General features: G+C 31.6%; 6 protein-coding genes across 10 annotated transcripts in view; 3 read left to right on the top strand and 3 right to left on the bottom strand.

Moving 5' to 3' along the window:
• Positions 1-4,475: 4,475 nt before the first annotated feature.
• On the bottom strand, positions 4,476-9,731 carry Ipk2 (Inositol phosphate kinase 2). Of its 5 annotated transcripts, none has more exons than XM_072910779.1 (5): positions 9,627-9,731; positions 8,061-8,256; positions 7,228-7,407; positions 6,702-6,962; positions 4,476-6,097 (listed from the first exon to the last, which is right to left on the bottom strand). In XM_072910779.1, exons 2-5 carry the CDS (start codon positions 8,221-8,223, stop codon positions 5,382-5,384), a joined length of 1,320 nt encoding a protein of 439 aa, XP_072766880.1. In that variant the 5' UTR covers positions 8,224-8,256; positions 9,627-9,731; the 3' UTR covers positions 4,476-5,381. The 5 variants fall into 5 exon arrangements, with proteins under 5 accessions (XP_072766880.1, XP_072766882.1, XP_072766884.1 ...); XM_072910781.1 differs by having other exon boundaries at positions 9,521-9,716; XM_072910783.1 differs by having other exon boundaries at positions 9,574-9,716.
• Positions 9,732-10,028: 297 nt separating this feature from the next.
• LOC140676098 (meiotic nuclear division protein 1 homolog) lies at positions 10,029-12,381 on the top strand. The gene is made up of 5 exons (XM_072910784.1): positions 10,029-10,177; positions 11,327-11,566; positions 11,641-11,746; positions 11,836-11,982; positions 12,176-12,381. Exons 2-5 carry the CDS (start codon positions 11,340-11,342, stop codon positions 12,311-12,313), a joined length of 618 nt encoding a protein of 205 aa, XP_072766885.1. The 5' UTR covers positions 10,029-10,177; positions 11,327-11,339; the 3' UTR covers positions 12,314-12,381.
• LOC140676099 (zinc finger HIT domain-containing protein 1) lies at positions 10,455-11,029 on the bottom strand. Its single transcript, XM_072910785.1, has 2 exons — positions 10,891-11,029; positions 10,455-10,826 (listed from the first exon to the last, which is right to left on the bottom strand). The coding sequence occupies exons 1-2, from the start codon at positions 11,027-11,029 to the stop codon at positions 10,501-10,503; spliced, it is 465 nt and encodes a 154-aa protein (XP_072766886.1). The 3' UTR covers positions 10,455-10,500.
• Positions 11,092-12,508, bottom strand: Tfb5 (transcription factor B5). The gene is made up of 2 exons (XM_072910789.1): positions 12,371-12,508; positions 11,092-11,272 (listed from the first exon to the last, which is right to left on the bottom strand). Exons 1-2 carry the CDS (start codon positions 12,403-12,405, stop codon positions 11,092-11,094), a joined length of 216 nt encoding a protein of 71 aa, XP_072766890.1. The 5' UTR covers positions 12,406-12,508.
• A 412-nt stretch (positions 12,509-12,920) lies between these two features.
• Positions 12,921-16,079, top strand: Cytc (mitochondrial cytochrome C). The gene is made up of 4 exons (XM_072910787.1): positions 12,921-13,073; positions 14,891-14,948; positions 15,122-15,263; positions 15,437-16,079. Exons 2-4 carry the CDS (start codon positions 14,910-14,912, stop codon positions 15,580-15,582), a joined length of 327 nt encoding a protein of 108 aa, XP_072766888.1. The 5' UTR covers positions 12,921-13,073; positions 14,891-14,909; the 3' UTR covers positions 15,583-16,079.
• Positions 16,080-16,662: 583 nt separating this feature from the next.
• LOC140676092 (rap1 GTPase-activating protein 1) overlaps positions 16,663-25,251 on the top strand; it is a 138,272-nt gene continuing 129,683 nt past the window's right edge. Inside the window, exon 1 of the mRNA XM_072910770.1 lies at positions 16,663-17,173. Coding sequence (XP_072766871.1) covers positions 16,779-17,173 — 395 coding nt within the window. The 5' untranslated portion in view covers positions 16,663-16,778. The remainder of the gene's footprint in view (positions 17,174-25,251) is intronic.

Here is a 25,251-nt window from a genome sequence, read left to right as displayed (position 1 = left end):
CTTGCAAAATATGTGCATATGCATCTCAAAATAAAGATGTTTCTCTTCATGGATGTATACTGTTAGATATTTGTATATACGAAATTTTCCAAGTATTACGTTAAAGCAATATTTTTTTTCTTCAGAGATCTCAAAATTGGATAGTAAGTCTCTAGATACTAAAAATAAAAGAAAGAATGTACAGGGTGTTCTTAAAGTGAATATTTTGCGAAATAATAGGAATTATTAAAAAAAAAATACTTTTACGACATGAAAAATTTATATATTTAAACAAAATACATATTTTACGGACACTTAATTTAATTATTACTTCAATATCTATAAATCTTAAAGCAATCAACTATTTCGTGAAACACGAGCAATTGAATATTTATAAATACTAAAACATTTTAGGCTCGCGCCATTTATTTTATGTATGTTTATTATATTGTGTTGTATGGTTATTATTATTGTCCATGTTAAAGTTTCTTTTCCGCGATGCTAATTGATTTTTGAATATTTAATTTTAATATTTATATACGGTTGGCTTTAAGAAAGCATTCTTTTTTTCTTTTTCTTTCTTTCTCTCTCTTTTTCTTTATTTAATATTATATCCCTTTTCCTTCTTTCTTCCATCTCTTCTTTTTTCTATTAATTACACATATATGTAAATTACATATTAAATATACATATAATATATGTACCCTTTTTTTGTCTCTCTTTTTCGCTTGTTCGTTTTCTTTAACTATTTTTTTGACTTTTCTTTAATTTAATTTTTTTACAAGTTGTCACATGAACTGTCAAAATTTGACAGCTACAGACGACACGCGCAAAGCAAGTCGCAATAACGCACTTGACATCGAGACAACCAATCAGCATCTCGGAAAAGAGGTAACAATATGTAAAAAACCTGCCTTTTTTAAAAGAGGGAGACATAAATTTGTACAACAGTGGACACGATTATGCCAGTACAACAATTTTAAAAAAATACGTATCAAATTTCACCAAAATAGATAATAACTTTAGAAACACCCTGTATATAGGATATATGATAAATTTAAAAGGATCTAGGCGTTCTCTCTTCCGAATGAAGTTACAATGGCACGTTATCGTCGAGTTGCTCATAGCGAAGGAAATTTGACATTTGAATCCGTTTTACGGTGATCCAATTGGATCATTTATATCCATTGATTCGATGAACAACGGCCCGTGACGAACCCCGATTCACTCTCTCGGACCCGCCATTGTCCGAGAGAGATCTCCTTCCTTTCAGAGCGCTAATAAGATCGAAATCCGGTGAGAGAACGAGCCTCGGCAAGCCGGCGATGTCCGGCGATGTTCGCCGCGCAAAGAGCCCTAATTTAGCGTGGGCCAGGCCCGCAATTGTTCGACTTTACCGTCGTAATTCGTCAATTTCGTAGCCGGGCTTTTGTCGGGCATATTTAGCCAGCGTATTCAGATGAATCTCTCAACGCACGCACGCACGCACGCACGCACGCACGCGCGACTCCGTCGTCCGTCGACAGCGTCTTGGGCTTGGGGGTCGACGTTGCTGATATCGGTTTCGCGTGATGCACACGATCTCGACGGTACAGATATTTAATTTGTCATCGTACCTACGAATAATAATGTATATTTCGAACAATTCGGACGGCGCGAATTAGGGTAAACTAGGGTATGATGGTAATTTTTTCAATAATCGCTACATAGCGCGCTTTTTTAATCATTATCAAAGATAATCGATATTTATCGGTAGTTTAGGTGCATACATTGTTCGAAATAACGATATTGTGAATCTTATATCATATTTTTATATTTTTGACTACCTGCAAAGTTTTTCATTTGTCCATTAAAAACTGTTATAATCGATTATAATATATCAATATGTGAATTGTTATATGACCTATAATATTTATTTTCGTTTTCACTATTTTTTTATAAATACTATAACATCTTTACGTCCACTATGGTCATCTTATCCTTAAAAGTTGAGCAAGATGGCCAATGCTTACGTTGTACTATTTTGATAATATAAAATTTCTATAAAATATTTTCCTTTCAATTTCGATAATATTACGTAATTTAAGTTTCAGTGAAGATAACATACCAAACACTATTAAAAAATAACAAAAATAAAAGTACGTTTTTTGCATTTTAAAAAACTATGACCATCTTACCCGCGTTTACCCTATTAATAACGCTCTTATTTCCTTATTTTATATTGTATTATTATCCAAATATTGGGGAGATAACAATCACCATACGTGTTGATTTTATAAAGCACTTATATATCGATACATTTACTTAAAATTACGCGTTAAAGATCGTTTAAGTCATTAATGTAATCAGATAATTGAGGTTTATAAGACTGAAAATGTGTGTGTGAGAGGGGGGAGGGGGGGATGATGTCGGTGATACGGCTTTAATTTAATAATGGCTAATTTAATGACAATGATCCGCTCTTTCGCCGTCGAAATTGTCGAAGAAAAAGGAGAGAAATAAAGCGAGTGCTCTAGAAAACGAGAGAGTTGCGATGCAAGAAAATAGAAATGAGAATGAGAGAGAGAGAGAGAGAGAGAGAGAAAGAGAGCGAAAAAGAAGAGGGAAATGCGATGATCGATTTGTAAATACATGACGAATGCCTACTGTATTTATATAGTTATATACGTTAAAAATATCGACCTAAATGAAAGTAGCAGCTAAATAAAGCAACTAAAGTAATTGTCGACGAAATAATCGTTAATTATAATGTTGAAGCGAGTCTAATTATATTATGATGTGCGTAAAGGAAACATATGTGCGAAGATGCGAACGCGGAAGGAAACTCGAGTGATCGATAAGGAGCAGAGAAAGCTTTCTTTTTGTTTTTTTTTTTTTCTTTTTTTCCATAAATGCGCGTATCGCATCTCTCGTTGTTATTGCCATTTGCCACGAATAGCGAAGCGGTTTGTCCCCTTATCAAGGTTTTCTTCGTTTATTTTGTGAGAGTGAATCCGGGGAACGAGACGCGAACGAAATACACGAACAAACTTATAATCGTTCGATCGAATCGCTTTGTAATTATACCTATGTAATTAAGAATGAAAAAGAATGCGCGTTTGTGTATGTGTGGGAGAGAGAGAGAGAGAGAGTGTCTGTTCCGATTACATTGTATAACAATTATTAGTCTAGCATGATGCATATTTTATCGTATATATACTAACAAGATCCGTTGTTTTTTACGGAATTATTGCGTTACACACTTAGCTATTTAATGCGTCTTGCAATATTTATTGTTGCGCCTTGCGTTTATTATGTGATATAGGGCTACTTATATTATTATCTCGTTATTGTCGCGTTCTTGTTTCATTATCTAATTGCGCGTTTCCCGACATGTGGCATCGGGCAAAGGAAACCAATTTATTCGCGTTTATTACACTATTTTATTTTTAATTACGTCAGATCATCCGATCTGATTGTAAACTCGTTGCGCTTGATATAACGTTAATTATATATGCATACAATCGCGATTGTAACCGATTAATTTTTTTTTCTTTCATTTTATTGTGACGATTCCATTACTATCAGTTTGTAATAAAAGTAAAACTTTGCCTTATTATTTTGGATTCTAAATTCGACATTTTTTCTTTTTTTTTTCATCGGTAAAATTATGGACAAACTAACAAGATTCAAGCTGTGAAAGTAATTCCCTTCTCCTTCGATTCGTAGTTAGACATACGAAAATACACAGTGTACGTCAAATATAGTTTCAATCACACGCACAGTCCTCGATTAAATCACTAACCCAAATTGAAGACAAGAAAACATTAGCAAAGTGACCGTAAATAAGTAAAAGAAGAAAAAAAAATGTAACAGAAAGGGAGAAAAATGCGAACGATGATCGTGAGCAATCTATATATGTATATACATGTGTCTGCGCGTACATACGTGTGTCTGCGCATTCTTATATACATACACCTACACACGCACGCGTACAGGAACAACGTGTACCTGCGCGTTATTATAAGTGTTATACGAGAGATTAAACAAATTATTATTAATTATTATCGCGGTTGAAATTCGGTCGCGCACGCCAATCGGCGACGATCTGTAAAAACTGTTTACGAGTGAATGGCGAATAAAATATTATACAACACGAGAGCTTGTCTGTATATGCTTGATGCATCCTTCGCGCGAAAACGGCTGTAGGAGATAAACAATATTATTAGAAATTATTATCGAGATAATTATCGCGTTTTATCATTCTTAAGAGGATGATGGATAATTATATTTTATGTTGATAAAATCATAGAAACATAATTAGGGATTAAATTTTTTCATCGAAGAAAGTAAGCACATATATACATATACAGAATATTAAATTACAAATAGTTATATTAGTAATGATTTTTTTATGTAAATGTAACTAAGAAGAAAAATTCTTATTGTTTTCCATAGATTTCATTTTATTAACGCAAGAATCAATAGTTCGATAATTAATAGCGTTCAATAATTCATTCACTTTACATCATAATGATTTATTGCTGTTATACTTACAATAATTTCTGCACTTTCATGTAATACGTACAATATAAATATCTGTGACACGGCAAAATCAGTAATAAAGTAACATCATTTTAGAGAAATTTTTATCATCGCAGTAGTGTTCATAAAGTGCGACTTATTGTCGTAACAGTATGAACTCGAATAATGAGGTGTATCTCAATCTTTTTTTATCGGCTCTGAATTTTTTTTAATAATACGACAAATGTAAAGAAAACTTGTGTACGAAATTTTTAGATGCTTTATACAATATGTTAGTTTTTTTTTTTTTTTTTTTTGGCAAAGTATAAAAGTCTTAATTATTGTATTTTAGAGAAGACGTTCTCTCTTTGGAATCCGTTTAGATTCAGAAACGATCGTGTGTTTGATTGGTTGAAGAGCTGCCTCTTTAAATTCGGCAGAAAAGTCTTCTTTTCACGATACTTGTCTCTGTATCGAGTAATTGTTGCTGAAATCCAACCTTCGAGAGAAACACGTCGCTGCAAATTCATATAAAATTTCCGTCTCTTGGGTATTTTACCCGTTTACATTCGATAACTTTCATGTTTCTTCAGTCACCTCTTTCTCCCAAAAGCTCACCTCGCTAATCGCTTTTCTCGTAATAGCCTTCCTTGGTGAACAGCGTCCTCTCTCTCTCTCTCTCTCTCTCTCTCTCTCTCTCTCTCTCTATCTCTATCTCTCTTTCAGCTTGACGATTGTCGTTGTTAGAGGTCTTATTGGCGCTATTGATTATTCTACTTTCTATCATCCGGTAATAAGGCCGACACATCGCCAATTCTACTCTTCAGCTGAATTAATCTTGTCCGTTCGCTTCCGAAAACATCACCACGAATAATACATCATCCTTTGATAAGAAAACTTTATTGCGCGATAGTTGCGCACGAGTTGCCTTGCTCACGTTTTCGAACACGCTTGACGAACGTACTTAAAAGCTTGATCAAGTTCTCGATACCTTCCAAATAATTGAAATCCAAATCGGAGTCGTCTGCAGGGAAGACATGAGTAAAGTCGATCATGTTCACTCTGATCCAATTGCACTTGTTTTCTATGTTACGGATATCCTTAATCGTGACGTTGTTCGTGCATGGAAACGAAAATTGGCTCGGACAGGATCGACACAGGCGGTTTATCTTGAAATCTGAACTATAAAATCCGCTTCCATTCAATATCTGCTCACGCGCTATTGGCATGGGCCCGCTGAGACTGACGCTCCTTTTGAGTAGCGGTCTACTTCTTTGCGCCTCTATCCAATTTCTCTTCGTCCCCGTGTTGGAAACGGACCCGATTAACGGAGGTTGCTCGGATACATTTGTGCCTGAACTGGTACGACTTGTTGACGGAGAGTAGGTAGACTTAACTCTGGAGTCTATCTGATCGTTGGAATCTTCGTTGTCAAAACGACAACACTGCCGTAATTTTCGGGCATCGTAGGCGACCAAAAGTGAACTGGAGTAAAAGCGATATGCCCGTTGTATGCGGAAGAACAGCATGATTCTCCCCAAGAATGACAGAAGTTCGAAGATCAACTGCCGATAGGCTGGCCTCTCAGGTATTATGTTCAAGAAAGTTTTCAGTGCTGCGTGAGGATAAGAAGAAGATTTTTAACGCGGTTTTGGAATAAATAAAACTTAACAGTTTCTTATCACTAAGTCATAGAACACATCGTAAAGATTTTTCTTTTCACTAATGCGTCCAAACTAACGTCTAATTTACTACTGGATACTTTTCGCTCTAGAACATTGACGTGGAATTATTATCGCTTAATATAATAATATGATTTAACCTATACAATAAGAAAAAATTATACAATGTACGAAAAGATCATGGAATGCGCGTAATTATTTCAAATTTTTAAAAAGATGTACAAAATTACTAATAAATCCTATCAAAGTTCCAGAGTAAAAATTCCTTTCGTTCGTGTAGTATTTGCAAATTGGAAAGTACACTAATTTTGATTTCCGATCGATCACCAGTGAGTTAAAGAACTTAGCCTTAGCCATGCTCGAATCGGAGGCGGACAACGTGCTATCTCGATTTAAGAAAACTCACTACTCCCTATGTCCTGAAATAGACTTTTAGTATTTGTAAATCTTGGATTCATTTGCATCGGGTGACAGACGGATATTCTCTTTTTTTTTCTTATCGACTTTGTATGTCTCCTAAAACTCTAAAGCAGATACCTTCTACGACGCCCTTGGCATCAAGTTTCTTGCCATAATCTCTGTCAAATTTTTTTAATCGTCCAGTGGAGAGACAATATACTTGAAAACCGGTTATACAAAAACCATAAGCACGCTTCGATTCGGCATACTTGAGTTCTTCCGTTGCCTTCTTCTCTTTCGTGGCTAAAGGATCCCACGTGCGACGGCCAATCTTGATATCCATCACACATGGCTCTGCCATGCCCTCCGTGATATCCCTAAGCTTGAGAAACTTCGTGCCTGTCGTCAAACAAATTGATTAGTAATTATTAAATGTAACGATTGGGTACAGTTAAATATTAAATCAAGATAAAAAAGTAAGTGATCAATTATTATAATCTTAATAGTACATTTTAAATAATTCAGTTATGTTTATTAATGTTTTATATTATTTACATTATATACATTGTATATAAGAAAAAAACTTTGAGAAAAAAAGAGATAAAGTTAAACATATATTAGTCACAGATATTGTATCGTGTTTGGATTGTAGAAAAATCCTTACGTTTGTTAAAGACTCGTAGTTCTGTCGTGCCAAAATAACGTGGAACGAATTTTTTTAGTTGCACTATCATGGGATCATGAGAATTCTTCAAGTACTCGTAGAATGCAATTTCTCTTTCCCCGAGGATTGCTTTAGTCGCTGGTTTCAGTATATGTCCAGTTTGTCTGCATACTAACATGCCTGCAAAAGTGTACACGATCCTTTATAACTTTGTCAAATACATATATAAACAAATATTAATATATTATATTGATAAATATTAAATATTGAAAAATGTGTAATAATTGTAATTACATTCGACTGATATAAAATATTAATGTTTCTATATGTTTGTCTTTTACAATCAACAGAGTAAAATACACTTCTCTGTTTATGCTTTAAACCAACAGATTAAATCAATCATATCAATATTCGGAAAATTCTGAATTTTCAAATTCATTTTTTATTTAAAATATTGTGACATAATGTGTTATCTCTTATTATTTTACATATTCATAAAAAAAGAGAGAAAAACACATTTCCATAAAAAAAAAAGAGAGAAAAATATTTTAATTATTTTTTACATTTTAAATTCTGAATATAAAAGATCTTAATTTTAATCTTAACATATCGAGAATAAAAAAATTTATATTCTTGAAAACACACTCTTAACAACTTATATTAATTATTACATTTTATATTAATAATATATTTTATAAATTTTGAACTTGTGTCAGTAATTATATATAATAATTGTTTCTTTCTTTAAAAAATATATGCATACTCAATTTATAATATACTTTTAAATATCTTGCACAAATGGAATGTGCGAAAACTTTACCGATTGCCCTTACCAATAGTGTGTCTATGACCATCAAAGGGATGGCCAGCCATCTGACATTCCAGAGGATTCAGTCCATCAGGAAACATACACCCGGGCAATCCGGAGGTCGTATTGTCCCATTCCACATGTGGCAGCTTATCGAGATGGCCCTCATCTGATTCTAGGGTCGTCATAATTAATAGCGGAAGATGCGGCAACAATTACCTCTGCAATTAAATAGTCGCGCGTTTCTCGTAGATCACGTCGGGAGTTTCGGCGGTGCACTTCCGTCAAACGCGCAATCCGATACCACAAATGTGCGAAAATAATTTATGATATTTCGAATTTATATTAATACGTTATACAATATATTTTTTTTTTCCTTTTCCGTGACTTCAACGATAAAGAGAGAAAGAGAAAAACGCGATCGATGCGAGAGGTCTTTTATCGCGGGTATATTATCGTAATATTACATTAATCTCGAAATTAACACGGTTTTAATTATTTAATTTCATTATTTTATTGTTATAATTTAGGACGAAATTTTCGAAGCGGTGCTTTTCCACTCTTTAATCACCCTGTTCTACAAATCTATTTTTTTCTTCTCTATCTTTCTGTTATCTCTTTATCTATCGCTCTAATCGATTTTTGCATCCTAGTATAAATTTTGAGTCAGCAATTATCGCGATAGATATATATAATAACGTATCGGTGATCAAATAACAATTTCAAATAACAATGAAGGATTATACAATAAATCTCAAACGTCGTGCTTTTGCATTATATTATGGAACCTACGGATGCTCTTTTATCTTTTATCGTAGGTGTTTGAAAATTATTTTACGCATATATATAATTATATATTGTGATAATATATAATTATAAATTTTACAATATATTTTATAATATATATAAAAATATTTCGTTTAGTGTTCGGAGGAAACGCTAGTTTAATTTTCGCGCTCTTACACGCCGGCGATACTCCATAATAAATAAGTTATGTGTCTCTGATGAAAAGCAATTCTCGAATCGAATTGTTGACATATGAAAAGTAGATTATGAGTGGTGATTGTTCACCGACAGCTGACGTGAGTGTCACGAGATAAGCCTGACCATATCGCGAATAATTTCAGGCAACTCTGAAGCCTCGTGAACGTCAAGTTTGTAAAATATAAATCTCGCGCGCGCGCAACCTTGAAATTAGCTGTTTTATAAAAGAAAAAAAAAATCGCGTCTAACCTCACTCTGCTTCTTTCTCTGTCGCTCTCTCTGTTTCTCTCTTTCTCTCTTTCTTTCTCCCGTACTGTCACTCTACTCGCTCGCGTGCACGTTTCGCGTGAAAATAACAAAGGATCGATATATTAGCCGTGCACATATATTTTTTTCTTTCTCTCTCTCTCTCTCTCTCTCTCTCTCTCTCTCTCTCTCTCTCTCTCTCTCTCTCTCTCTCTCTCTCTCTCTCTTTAGAAACGGTTATTAGCCCGATCTTACGCGCGCGCCATTATAACCTATACAGCGAATGCAATGATAACGCGAAAACGCACGGTGACCGCACATAAGACGACAGAGCGTATCTTCTCCCGATAAGCAAAAATACCGTTCACGTATATCGACTATATGTTTGCCAAAGCTTCCGTTGCGTTGCGTCCGTCCGCCCTCGTCACGATACCATTCCGTTATATATGCCTTGCCTTCGCCGCCGTCAGAGTGCTCTGCCATGTACACAGCATAGACCATAAACGTAGTGGTAAACATAGATGTGCCCAACCATTGACGTAAGTGCCCAACAGGGTGCCTCGTCCGCTATAGGCTCAACGTGACTGCCGATAGCCATTGGTGGAATCATCAATACTTTTTAATTTAGATGGTGGAACCACCAATCAGAAATCAGCGACTTTGTAGTCCTTTTCTAATTTGACCAATCGGAATAAAAAAATTTTACTTCGTCAAATTCACATCTTTAATCTTCAATTTTCAATGCGCGGTGCGATTAAGTGCAAAAAGTGCAACTAAAAAGAGAGCTTTGTTATGAAAAGTTTATAATAAGATTGGATGAAAGATACCGCATGTAAACATCACATGTGACTTTGATTACAGTTGTATTATATATTATCTTCAGTTCAAATATTTGTTACGTTATAAATTCATGTAAGTTTATTTAAGAGTTATTTTTTGTAATTAAATAATACTTTATATGTAGTGAATTTGGACAAAAAAAAAAAACAAATTGTATAATTTAGAATTATTTATAATTCGGATAATAGATGTCAAATTTTAAACACAAAAGTCACACGATTTTTACAGTCGCACATTATTCTATTTTATTTTTATCAATTATATTTCATCAAATATAGCGCATCTTATATTTTCTAAACAACCTGTTGGCAGATGTCACAGAGTGTGACTATAGATTTTGAGAGATCGGTGAAAGAAATAATTTGTGTTTATTTCAACGTAAATTGCGCCAATTCTTAAACTGTCCATTTCATACACCTCGTATCTAGATGCGTACCTAAACATTTTATGCAACAATATCTGGCACCACAAGGTATACATGTGTAATTACTGGGAAAACCACATACTGCGCAAAAATGCCTCTCGGGAAATCGAGATGGTGGTACCTGAGCGCAGGTATAATTTGGCGGATTAGGATTCACATTAAGATCTTCTTCGACAAGCTGAGCAAAAGTTTTACGAAAGCGTTGCTTGTAATATTCTGCAGAACGGGTTTTCTTTTTTCTACTACCACCTCTATTGTCTAGCGTCTCTTGAAATTTTGGTACCTTTTTGCTCATCACTAAAATAAGAATGTAATGTCAATTATGTAAAATATTTAGGATAGGTGTATTTTCATGGCGTACCTAAATCGGCATGTGGATCATCGTGAAAATTATCTTGTTCCAATGCTTCCAGAGCTTTCTTTTGCCTACGTTTACGAGCAGCATCATCAAGGATTCTCTTTTGAAATGCATCCTTTATTCTACCAGATTCTCGAGCCATTTTATGTATTTAAAATATTAAAAATCTTAAAGAGCAAATTTTTACGTTTTCTTCGTTCACATTTATTTTTCCACCAATGTAAACGATATCTGATCCATTAGATCGTCTACTTTTGCTTGCAAAGTTTCCAATATATCAGCAGAGATAAATAAATGTCTCTCATCCAGATCTTGAATTATAAACTTCCTTCCCAGTGCAGATGTTTCATCCAAATGTAGAAGAAACTGTTTCATAGCAGCATCACTAAATATACATACAATTTTGTTTAATTATTTAATGATCTTTGTAATATTGTAGATACATAGATACCATGTCTAAGAAAAAAGGTGTTTCTCTCGATGAGAAACGTTTGAGAATGATACAAATATTTCATGAAAAAAAAGAATTCTTTACGCTAAAGGAAATTGAAAAGATTGCATCAAAGGAAAAGAAAATTGTGGCGCAAACTGTCCCAGATGTACTACAAGCATTGGTGGATGATGGTTTAGTAAAATCTGAAAAAATTGGTAATTCCATATACTATTGGAAATTTCCAGGGTAATATTCCACGACAATCACATATTATGTTCAAACCATGAGAAAAAAAATACTTAAGACATAATTTTCTACAGAGAAACTATTGCTGCAACAGAACGCAAAATAGCTGACACGAGTAAAAAGATAGTTGAAGCAGAATTTAAGCTTCAAAAGCTAAAAGAAGAGATAGAAAAAGAAAAGGTGATGTAAAAATTTAACATTATATATTAATTTACTAGGTTCATATATTCATAAACTATAATATCTTATAATTATCATCTATTACATAGAAATTAAAGAATGATACAGAAGAGAAGAGAAACTTATTAGAGGAAGTGAAACGCTTAAAGAAAGAGGAACAAGAAATTAAGAATCAAATTGCCAAATTCAATAGTTTCAATCCAGAAGCAATTGAAGAAATGAAACAGAAAGCACAGGTACAGCATTAAAATAAATCTAATAATTAATAATTTAGTTTTTCTCATAAATATCAAGTGACAATTTTGCTTAATAATAATTTTGATTTTTGTATATTCTATTTAATAAAATACATAATAATATATTAAATTTTATTCAAATTGACGAGAAAACTACTATTTTACATTTATCATACGTATAATGTTTTGTTAGAGGAACAAGGATCTAGCTAATATATGGATGGACAATATTTTTGCTATACGGAGTTGGTGCAGAAGTAAATTTAACATCTCGGAAAATGATCTCAATAAACAATTTAATATTCCTGAAGGCTTGGATTACATTGAATAATTCTTATTAGTTTGTAATTTATTATTAACAAATTATTTTTTATATAAATAAACTTACCATTCGACTAAGATACCTTTTGTGACATTTACCATGTCTTAAAATTATCTTTTTTAAAAAGTTAAGTGTCTGGTTTACCGGTTTTTTTTTTTATTTTTAGTGCAGTATACTTTCCCTCGAAAGAAACTTGATTTACTACTACTCTGGATTGCCATCGGATGAACTGAACATAAAACAAAATTTACTAGAAAAGAAACATGGTATGAAATGGTATTCATGATTTTCCTACTAAAATAGGTAAACCATCCATTGCTTTATTTTGATTGGTCAATCAATAAAACTATCTAGGGAATAAAAAATGGCAGATCAATCACAAACTACCGTCTCGTAATTGCATGTATACGTACTACACATATATATATATATATATATATATATAATAATTATTATGAATTACATGTTTAATGATTTTTATATACAACTAAATATGTAGTATCAAATAAATAGACAAATAAGACCAAATACACACAATATGAATAACAAAAATCAAAAATTGGCGGTCAATTTTTTGTCGCCATCTAGCGGTGACCGTATCGTAATGCGTTCGTCCTCAACGAGCAGCGCGTGCGTCGGTGTTGCGTCAGCCATTGAATTATCCCGAATTCTCATTTGGGGCCAGTCAGTGGGAGACCAGTGGCTCTACATCGCTCGGGACCGCTCTGTTCACGGTCGAACTAGCTAATTTTTCTGATAAGAGTACTCGGTGAGTAGAACAAGCACGCACGTAAGAAGCGTTAACGCACCATGCGATATATTGAAGATGAGCATCTTTTTCTTTTCCGAATTTTCCGATCTCGCTTTTCTCAAATGATCTCTCGATGACTTATACCACGTGTTCGCTCCCTCCCGCGCCAATGAAATATGATCCGAGTCGATCGTAAAATCAGAGTCTGTCAAATTGTCAAGTTGTCAAGTTCGAAAGCACGATTTTACGAAAATTGGAAAAGAAATTTGAAAAGTAGGCGATGCCATTTTTCTCTCTTTCTCTCTCTCTCTCTCTCTCTCTCGTTTCCGACCTTGTCGTGCAAGCGCGTGAAACGAGAGCGACTTACGTAATACGTCTAACCCTGGCCGTGAGCCAGTGTTAGAATGGTTAGAATATTCCAACCAGTTGTCTTTACGATAGTACAGGGTACAACTGGAGGTCGTCCCGGGGGATGCCGAAAATACGGTCATCATTCGAGAGACTTCGGTCTAATATAAAGTTACCAGACGTCCCGGATTTTAACTCTTTGTCCAGCATTAAAAATGTCCCGGAAAGAGAGAAAGAGATTTAATCTTTCCAACTTTAAAACACATTTTTAAATATATAAAAATATAAACACGTGTTTTATTAAGGTTTTTTTTTTTTTTTTTTTTTTGCTTTCTTGGACGCGTCCCGCATCGAAGCACTAAATATCTGGTCGCTTTAATTCAATAGCACTAATCTATCGTGATTATCAGCTTGTTGCTATAGTCATAAATGTTTTAGAACAGGAATCGGATGACTTAATCGATGTTAATAAATTAGGATCAAAGTTTATCTTAGTACGTGGCTATACTTTTTTTTTTCTTTATCTTACGACATAATTTTTTGTATTCGTCGGGATTTTTGAATGGATTTGCATGAATGTGATATTTGATAGATTACGTACGGTCACGTGCAGCAAACAGTTCCTTTCATTTAAAGCGAATGTTCTCTTGATATTGCGATACTGCATTGCAATTGCTTCGTCTTAAACGTTCCACGTGACGGGCTTTCAAAATTCTCTAGACACGTCATGCTTTGACATTGTGACGAAAGAGTTGTATTTCTTACGTAATGACTACTTGTAGTAATATTACAAATATATTTTAAGAAATGAAGGGAGAAATATATACAATTTTTATAATATAATAATTTAAATTAGAATTTTAAATTATATAATAGAAAGAGATAGAGAGTTTATCGTTATATAATTAAATTATATATATGTGTTAAGCTATTAAAATCAAAAGTGAGAGATAGATTCAAGATTTATAAATATTTTTTAGAATTATAAATAAATTTGGGAGAGAAGAGATTAGAAAAGAGACGTCTTTATGCAGCTGTATTTGAATTAAAAGAATGGTTAAGAGTATATTTTAGTTTTATATCAATCAATGCCCGCGTATTTCGTTCGCGTTGGCAAAGCGAAGCGCACGGAATTGTAGTAAAAATTATTCTACCGTTGGCGCCAATTTTTCGAAATCGCTCTTGCGAAACGACATATCGTCATATCTGTAATCGAATGTCGTCATTTATCGAGGACTATCTTTGTTGTTTGAAAGAATTTATATTTGAGAGAATTTAATTTTTAATTCGAATTTTAGCTTCATTCAATAAAATTATATATTTGTTATTAATATTACTTTTATATCGTATATGTGTGTACACTTGTTACAAATGGTGTTTATAATGAAATTTTTATTAAACAATAATGCTAAAATATGTAGCATAGGTGATAAGGATTAATTTCTTTATTTACAATCTTTCAAGATAATTGAACTTTTTTTTTTCAGATTAAAAAATTAAGCAAATATGGGTGTTCCAGCAGGTGATACAGAGAAAGGAAAGAAGGTAATTAGCATGTAATTAAATATTTATAATTAAATGTCCTGTGAGCATGATGTAATATGTTAGCAATATTGTAATGGATGTGATAAGTGATGAAGGATAGTTTTATAAATGATAATGTAACGAATAATAGTTTTATAAATAGTCCCTTACTGATGTATATTTTGTTTTTCTAGCTTTTTGTCCAAAGATGCGCACAGTGCCATACTGTCGAAGCAGGTGGCAAGCACAAAGTAGGTCCTAATTTACATGGTCTCATAGGTAGGAAAACTGGTCAAGCTCCAGGTTACCTATACACTGATGCCAATAAAGCGAAAGGTATATATATATATTTAATAATTTATCAAAACAATAAATTAAGACACTAAACTTATAAATAGCATTCAATTTAATTGTTTTATTATCTATAATTCTAATTACTACATATATTTAAAAATATAATTTTTATTTAGGCGTTCAATTCTAATTCGTGCGTAAAACTATTTTTTCAGGTATCACTTGGAATAAGGATACGTTATTCGAGTACCTGGAAAATCCAAAGAAGTACATTCCCGGCACAAAGATGGTATTTGCCGGATTAAAGAAGCCACAGGAACGAGCTGATCTTATTGCTTATCTTGAACAAGCAACGAAATAAAGTGTCCTGCACCCCTTCTCTCGCGTGCATGCCACCGATCGTGAAAGTCACGACGAACGCGAGCGAACACGCGCGAAATGTTTACGCACGGCACATAGCGCGACATTAGTATGATTACCATCTCTCGTCACATCCCGTCATCTCACTCGTGTTCATCTCATGGACTCTCCTCTCGATGATATTTAAAACGTTCGCAATACGTGGTCAAATAGTAATGAATTGTTATTGTTGATATAAGTAGGTAATTGCAAGTATGTACATTAACATGACACAGGGGTTTAGCTTAGCTGAGACCTTGCTTCTCCTCTTTTTCTTCATCGAAGAATTATTCTCAGGAATGCTAAAGCCCGCCGTGCGATTCGTTTAACCACTCCTTCGCATCCCGCGGATGCCGCGCGCGTTCCTGATTATTTATTTTCATTATACCAATTGTATCATGCAGCGAGTATTGATCTGTAAATCAAGAACAGAATACAGACTAGACAATTGAAAATTTATATTTGTGTTCTTTTAATCCATCAAATTATTTTCAGCGGATTATAACAATCTGATTCTTGAGTATTACGAGGCGTTAGCTGTCATTAACAAGTTATGATTTTCAAACGATGCTATATTTGATTATGTTAACGCTTTCATGAATTATACTTTCCTTATCCTATTATTACTCTTATTCTCTATCTTATTACCTCTTTCCTCTTTATTTAAGGAATTTTAAAATTGATAAAAACTAAATAGGAAGGATGCGGTTAACGCCGGCAGGAAGTGTATGGTTTACTTGGCGTTTTATCCGATTCCTTGATGAAATTTTATAGCAATTGTTCTCGGTACATCGTTCTGATGTAACGCGTTGTGCGTGCGATTCACATAATCGAATATTTCGAATGCTGTTACAATTAAATTTAACACGTAAATGATAATCGCAAAATTTGTTTTAATTCTTGTCGATGATAGTTATTCGTAAGAGGAAAAATTTTAAAATAGTTTGTTATTTTTTAATTACATATTTATTATATTCTTATTTTTAAAATTCGTGCTTTTATTCTCTTTTTCTGTGATAGTGTCGAGTTTTGGTTCGTGTGTATCGAGAAAATACTTTAATTCTTTACAAGTATATGATAATAAATTTTTATTTCTAATTAGATGAGCATTTATATATAAAACATTAAAGTGCGCTTGAATAAATTGTTCTCGAAATTATGAGCAAATCAGAGTCGCCCGATCGGGCTGTTATTTCGAGCATCGATAATAATTGTGTCGTAAGGCCGAAAGATAAAACATCTCTGAGATTACGATTAGGTCGCATCTTAAGTTCTAGTGGACTAAAAAGTCCCAAGAGTCCAAAGAGTGTGTCTAGCTCGCGCGGCTCGAGTCCTAGTCACGGCAGTCCTCGCGCCTCCAAAATGAGATATTCGTGGCAACCGGGAATATTTGACAGCGAAGAGAATCGATCACCGCGTACGCCGGAAAGCGGAATCTCGATCTTTTCATCGTCGTCGAAGTCATCGTCGATCAGCAGCAATGCGACATACTCGCCAAAAAATCCGTCTACGCCGAAAAGCCCCTGTTGCTCGATGTGGTATCTCGCCGATAGGTAAGTTTTAATTGTATATAATTATAATTTTAATAATTTTTTTATAATTTAAATTTCCTTGGCTCTTATAACAAGATTTATCTCTTATGATTAAAATAAAGTTTTCTCAAAAACAATCTTTTTGTTAAAAATGTCGATGGATTTATTCTACTATGTTGACAATTTAATAATTGTAATAATTGATTGATTTATATTTTCTTGGTGATTATTTGAGACTACATATATTTATATATTTATACATTACACAAATACGCATTTATACACAGAAAAAAAGTAAGTCAAATCAAAAAACTTATATACTCTTATATATGAACGCATGCATTGTTTTATATATACGCAACAATTTATAATCTTCTTGGAAGAATTTAAAAATCTTAAATTTTAACAATATTATAATCTTATTTCAATACTACGGTTGTAATTTCAAGAATAAAATCATTATTTTAACTCTAAGAAAATGATAACCTTTGATTTGAACATGTGTTATTTTCTATCCAACATTTTTTCCTCTCCATTCAAGAAAATTATTCTTAAATAACAAGAATATATTTTTCTTGATTGAACTTTATAAAATCTCTTCTTCATCCAAGCAAATTTTCTTTGTTTAACGTAATATAATCTCATTTCAAAATTTACATTTTGAAACTAAAGATATTGTTAAAATAAGAATATCCTTTTTTTCTGTGTAAGTAGACATGTGAATATACTTCGCGCTCTTTGGTATCTATAAGTTTGTTTCTGTATTTTTGCGAAACGAATATATTACACTATAAATTGACCATATATATATTAAACATTGTAAAAAATTTTATCTCTGCAAAAGGATATTTTCATTTCAAATGGTCTTGAGTTATTAATGCGTTGTAAATGATTTTTAATAAATATCATAATAATACATTTTTTAAAAGTGTTTAAAGGTTTTTTTTTTTAAATTCCAATGAAATTAAATTTAACAAAAAATTAAGTCTTTTCTATTTGCAGAAATGTATAAATCTTTCGATCAATCCATATATCGGAAACAGTATTTTCATTATTAGAATTCAATATTTGTACGCTATATAAAATTAATTATATATAATTATAATTTTAATAAATTTCTTATAATTTAAATTTCCTTAGCTCTTATATATATATAACAGAATTTATCTCTTATGATTAAAATAAAGTTTTCTTAAAAACAATCTTTTTGGAAAATGTCGATGGATTTATATTTTTCTATATTGACATATTTAATAATTTTGATAATTGATTGATTGATAGATTTATATTTTCTTAGTGATTATTTGAGACTACATATATTTATATACTTATCATATACGCATTCGGCTGTGGAACTGGAGAATTGTCAGCGAGTATACTGTCGTCGCCGAGAGTCGACGACGAATGAGGGTAATCTATGCGTACAAATGGCTAGAAACACCTGTGTATTCAGCGACCAGTACCGAATACATCATATTCAATCAACTGATTATATATGCATACACGGGTCTTTTGATTCTTTTGTGTAAAGTGTAATTTGTGCAAAAAAAAACTTGTCTGTTGGCAATAATTTCTTTTACAAACAAAACAAGTCTTTATGGGCATTTTACAAAAAAGAAAAGAAAAGATTAGATAAAAAATTAGAATATCTAATAGTCAAACAACGGAAATATCTGTTGAAAAATGTCGAGCCAATTAATAATTATTATTATTGTCAAAAAAACATTGACCTTTCCTTTACTCTCAGAAAGTCCCCTCATAAAAATAGCAGATATTACTTCCACACCAAGATTAATATAGAACCAATAATAGCTAGTAATAATAACATCATAATACAATCATAAATATTAAGAAGAATTGATTTAAGAATCTCTCTACCCACACAGTATGCCTGAAAAAATCCAATCCCTATTACAGTTAGGCCACAATTTTAATTTACCTGAAAACAACATAAATAAAATATTAATTGAATACATAAGATGTCGAAAACAATTTAAAAAAACTTCCTGTAGAAAAACAGATGATAGTTAGAGATAAGGCCAGGAAAACAATAGTAAAACTAAAAAATTGCCATTATCCTAAAAATGTAGATGTTAATGAAATAAAAAAATTATCTTCAACCATTAAAAAATTCATAAAAACGACAATAAACACATCGTATTCACACGAGCGGACAAAGGGAATGTCACAGTAGCATTAGATAAAACGGACTACAACAAAATTGAGGAAATACTTAGCGATAAAGAAACATATTCGATCGTTAATAAAGATCCATCTAAAAAATTAACAGCTGAATTTATCACAATTTAAAAAAAAGGGAAAGTCAAAGGATACATTTCACCAGAGAAAAATAAACACATTCATTACAACAGCGACGGCCTGTTACCAAGAGCTTACGGATTTCCAAAAATCCACAAAGAAAACTATCCGTTTAGAATAATAGCTTCTTCAACAAATAGCACTTTACATAATTTCACTTCATTCTTACACAACATTATGGTTAAAAATTTTCCTGCTGCTAACAGTCATATCCCTAACTGTTTCGAATTAAAGCGAAAATTAGAATACACACAGATAGACAACGATTAGATTTTAATTTCTTTAGACGTTATTTCTCTATTCACGAATACCCTTATAAGTTTAGTTCTATCTAGTATATCGAAAAGATGGACACACATCCGGAGTATGTGAATGAGTATCAGAACAAGAATTTTTATCTGCTGTAAAATTCGTTCTACACAAAAAAAAAGAATATTCTTATTTTGACAATATCTTTAGTTTCAAAATGTAAATCTTGAAATGAGATTATATTGCGTTAAATAGAGAAAATTTGCTTGGATGAAGACATTTTATATAGTTTAACCAAAAAAAATATATTCTTGTTATTTAAGAATAATTTTCATTAATGGAGAAGAAAAAATGTTGGATAGAATCGAAAATTATAATTTTTTTAAAGTTAAAATAATTATTTTATCCTTGAAATGACAATTGTAGTATTGAAATAAGATTATAATATTGTTGAAATTGAAAATTTCTAAATTCTTCTAAGAAGATTACGAATTGTTGCGTATATATGAAACTATAAACGCGTTCATATAAGTATATAAGTTTTCATTTGACACTTACTTTTTTTTCTGTGTAGATTCCTCCTTTTTTACATTTAACGGACGCACACAGACAAACATTCGGAACACCGATGGGCTCCTCACTTTCTCCTATCATTGCAGATATTGTTTTACAGGATATTGACGAAAATGCTATTAAAAAATTAATTTTCATTCCGAATGTTTACCTTCGATGTATAATGACATTTTAGACAAAATACCTACAATTTGATTTTCAAAAAATATATAATAATAAACATAATAATTATTGTTCTTTCTATTGTCGACTTTTAGTCTTCAACAAGCGTTTCAAATGCAACAATACAGATAAAGTTATGTAATGTAATCTGTGCATTTAAGAACCATGAATCGTTGGTAAATACGTGTCTCTAACAAAATATTTAAAAGAATTCTTTGATATATACACTTAGGTAATTTACCATTAATTTTATTTATTTCCATAACAGACATGATTCACACCCCTGGCCTACCAACTAGGAAGATGACAACTTGTTATTATGACCATGATTTTTAGTATTTCGATCTATCATATCTTTTCAAATCCATGATTTATTGCGAACATTTTTAATTATGTGTTAAAGTTTCGTTTATGAGCTGAAGGGGTCCAAAAAATTGACCGAAACGTCCGCATTTACATATTTTTTGTCATACGCTTTTATATATTTCGTGTCATTTGCGTTTTGTAAAATTGTTGTACACGCTCATTTACATTGATTCACATGGTATCAGTTATAGAATCAATGACAATAACATTTATACTTTATATTCCAACATAATTAAAGTATTGTACAAATAAGAATTTGCTCACCAACAACAGAGTTTGGCTCCTATTGCCTTTTCCCCCATCTCATTTTATTAATCATACAGAACCTCTTAATTTAATGCTTAGAAATTTAAATATTTAAAAATCCACAAGTCTGAAAAATCTCTAAGAATTAAAAAATTTTTATTAAAAACTTTTTCACATGTATACTAATATTCTGACATTTCGAAATATCTATATGTACAAAAATAGCGGAATCTTTCCCTTTCTAATTTAATACATATATAAAATAATTTAATATAGATATTTTTATTTTATAATTTAATAAACATTTCAAATAACTATTTGAAATGTTTATTATATATATATAACTTACGGCCGTTTATTTATATATATAACTATATATCTGCATGTTTTGAAGCGAAAAAGTAAAACAGCGTCCAGATTTTTTAATCTTCGAAAAAGTTTCGTCAGATTCACAGCTTCAGATTAAATGATTAAGAAAAAGTCCGAAAAAAAATCAGTGCTCTCATTTCGAGTCTGTTGCATCAGTTTCCAAATTCGCGTATCTAAGAGCCCATGAAAAGTGCGGATTCATCAGGAATCCGTATTTCAGGAGTCCGATGACAAATATTCCTTGTCTTCCAATAAATGCATAAAAAGACGGAGAGATGTTTATAAATACTGAATATGCATTTTTTATTAAGTCTGAAATAATTTACATATTAATATCGATGCACATTGATTAACGCAGAAGAGAAAGACGTAAATAATTGTCGTAGAAACCGGCGATTCGTCGTGCTGTGTCGAGAGATAAACGCGATCGTGTATTGAGATCGTGGTCCAGCGAAGATTTCATCTCGAGCACAACGCTCGAGGGCGGAGAAAAAAGACTCTCTCTTAGGCTCTCTTTTCCCTCTTGTTTTCTTTCTTTGAAGGTGCTACTGCAGATTTGCATGAGATCATTTACCGATTAACACCGATAGAATTGCCGTCGATTTCGGCTCGAATTGACATTTACTTTTTTTTTCTTACATTTGTAATCACGCTGTATTCTGCGTCTTATAAAAAAAATTGTTATACTTCATTTGAAAAGAAGTGTGCAGAAACTTTATTCTGATTGCCGAAAAATGGCGAAAAAAAATTTTTAAAAAGACGTAATCTTTGTTAATTATTAATCAATCGCGTGTTTGCTTGCACAGTTGTCGTCGTATACAGGTACGTATCGTATAAATATGTTCGTCGAAATCCGAAGCAACACAAATGTACAAGCATTAATATTGTTAGTCCTGAACTGAATAAGACTGTTTAAGAGAAAATTGTGCAATCATGTTCATAGTAAGTACTTAGTATTAATCCGATTAATCATTTATCCGATAACTAACAAGGAAAAGGTTGGAAGTGTTCTCCACCGATTTTTAGCTTTGAATATGTTGTAGTCTAGGTCAAAATAAGAGACACGTATTTTTTTATATGTGCTCTTACGGCCGTTAAAGGGGTGAAACACCCTCTTGAAAAAAATCAGTTTTTATATTTCTGAGCAAATACCGCCAAATAATAAGAGATATGAAAAAAGTTTCAAATAAAAGATATATAGTTTTTAATGTACTTTAAAACTGCATAATCAGATTTTTAAAAATTGAAGGGGGAAGGGGGATTTCAAAAAATCTGATTATGCCGTTTTAAAGTTAAAAACCGTAAAATTTTTATTAGAAACTTTTTTTTATATCTCTTATCGTTTCGGTATTCGCTCAGAAATATAAAAAACCGATTTTTTTCAAGAGAGTGTTTCACTCCCTTAACGGCCGTAAGAGCTGATATAAAAAAATACATGTCTCCTATTTTGACCTAGAGTACAATATATTTAAAGCTCATTAAAATCGGAGGAGGACACTTCCAACTCTTTCCTTGTAAGTAGAATTGATTTTCATTATATCGAATGATTATTCCCGAAGAGAGAAAATCCTGTGCAAATTTCTGTGTTAAATTTCTGAATGTCATGATATTTAATCAATAATGTGAAACATAAAATCTTGAAATATATATCTAAAAATCTTAAAATTTTCGAGAAAATTAATATTATTTAGATGAATTATGCGGTAGAAAAATTTATAAAAGTTTCAAAATCTGATATTCTATAATTAAAGTATTTAGATGTTTTAGGGTGAATTGTTAGGGTAAACTAGGGTATGATGGTCATACAGAAAAGATGGCCATAGGTTGTAATTTTCCTAATAATGGCTGCATAATGTGCTTTTTTAATCTTTAATCGATATTTACAATATCGATTATCTTTGATAATGAATAAAAAACGTATTATGTAGCGATTATTAGAAAATATACAGCTTATAGCCATCTTTTCGGTGTAGCCATCATACCCTAGTTTACCCTAATTTTGGAAAGTATATCGATATATTTAAAGCTATAAGCAAGTTTTTTCTTTAAAATTACAATGAGGTGTTAAATATGAATAAAATAATAATTTAAAGAATATTTATATTGAATTTTCTATTAATATTATAGAAATCTTCGGCATCTGTTGTAATAATTGTTGCTGCTATGCTACTGATGGCGGAAGCTACACCAATTGATCTCGATGCTATAAGACAGGCCATAAAAACTGCTCACTTAGACCTACTCGGCGCCTTGGGCTAAGAAAAAAATTTGTTGAAAAACACAAAATGTGTTTCATCCAACCAATTATTTAGTCCGATACATTCAAACAAATATTATTTCAATGATACAAAATTATTTGTTGCTATTATAAACAAAGTACTAATTGAATCAGCAAAATAAAGAGTTTAATAAAAACATACACAGATATTGTAATGTAATATTTTTTTGGTATGCAAACTTATTCCTGTTGAATAAAGATTCATTTTTAGTTTTTCTCAAATTAATCTTGAATCCGAACAACAAAACTACTTTGTATTTAAACAAATAATTACTATAAAATTGCAACATATATAGTTTGATGAGTGTAAATTCAGAGTTCTATTTATTAAAAAAACAGTTAATATTTATATTTATGAAAATATAAAGGAAATAAAATTTTGTTTTGAAAACTCAGAGATGACAAAATATACATTTGATTTAATTGAAAGCTTTGTAAAATGACTTCAATTCACAGTTCCTATATTTACTGATGTAATTCAATAAACAATGTAAGTGATCGGTGCATTAATACGTTTTGTCATTTAATAGAATAATTCTTATAGAGCAAAATCAAGATTTATTTAGTTGATAGAAACAATTTGTTGAGAAAATTCTAAATTGAGTTGAAACAACTAAATTTTCATTACAAAAAACCAAAAAAAATAAAGCGTTCACCAAATTTTAAATAAAAATAACTAAATATTCGCTTAGTATAAATAATTATCTTATTAAACGAATTAAATATATGATCAGCAAGTCCATTAATTAAGATTAACGAACAAAATTCTGGATTGATTTGAATAAAGTTGTTGTGCAATTAGTAAAGATTTAATTTATCGGAATAAAGAATTTGTCAAAAGAACGTAATATTTAGCTAGAACAATATAATTTTTATTCAAAGAACTTGTTAATGTATTACGCCCACAGGATAGTTTTGTCCTTTACAACAATTTATTTAGCTGAATTAAATGATGACGTTTTAAGGTTCTTGCAAATTGTCAAGTAATAGGCAATAGGGACAGGGAGTAACAGACAAAAAAAAAGAAAGAGGAAGATCTTTCTCTTTCTTGCTTGTGTTATTCTCTGTTGCTATTACCTGTTGCCTAGCAATTAATTTTTTACAATTTAAATTTTCTTGGCTCTTATATAACAAAATTTATCTCTTATGATCAAACTAAAGTTTTCTTAAACACAATCTTTTTGGAAAATTTCGATGGATTTATATTCTTCTATATTGACATATTTGATAATTTTGATAATTGATAGATTTATATTTTCTTGGTGATTATTTGAGATTAGATATATTTATATACTTATATACATACGGATTTATAAGTAGACTTGTATGAATAATATATTTCTCACTCTTTGGTATTTATAAGTTTGCTTCTGTATTTTTGCGAAACGAATATATTACACTATAAATTGACCATATATATATTAAACAATATAAAAAATTTTATCTCTGAAAAGGATATTTTCGTTTCAAATGGTCTTGAGTTATTAATGCGTTGTAAAATGATTTTTAATAAATATCATAATAGTACATTTTTTAA

Source organism: Anoplolepis gracilipes, chromosome 2 (assembly GCF_047496725.1).
Source record: "Anoplolepis gracilipes chromosome 2, ASM4749672v1, whole genome shotgun sequence".
NCBI lineage: Eukaryota > Metazoa > Arthropoda > Insecta > Hymenoptera > Formicidae > Anoplolepis > Anoplolepis gracilipes.
Note: the sequence above shows the minus strand (reverse complement) of the source record. Positions and strands in the feature narration are given on the sequence as shown.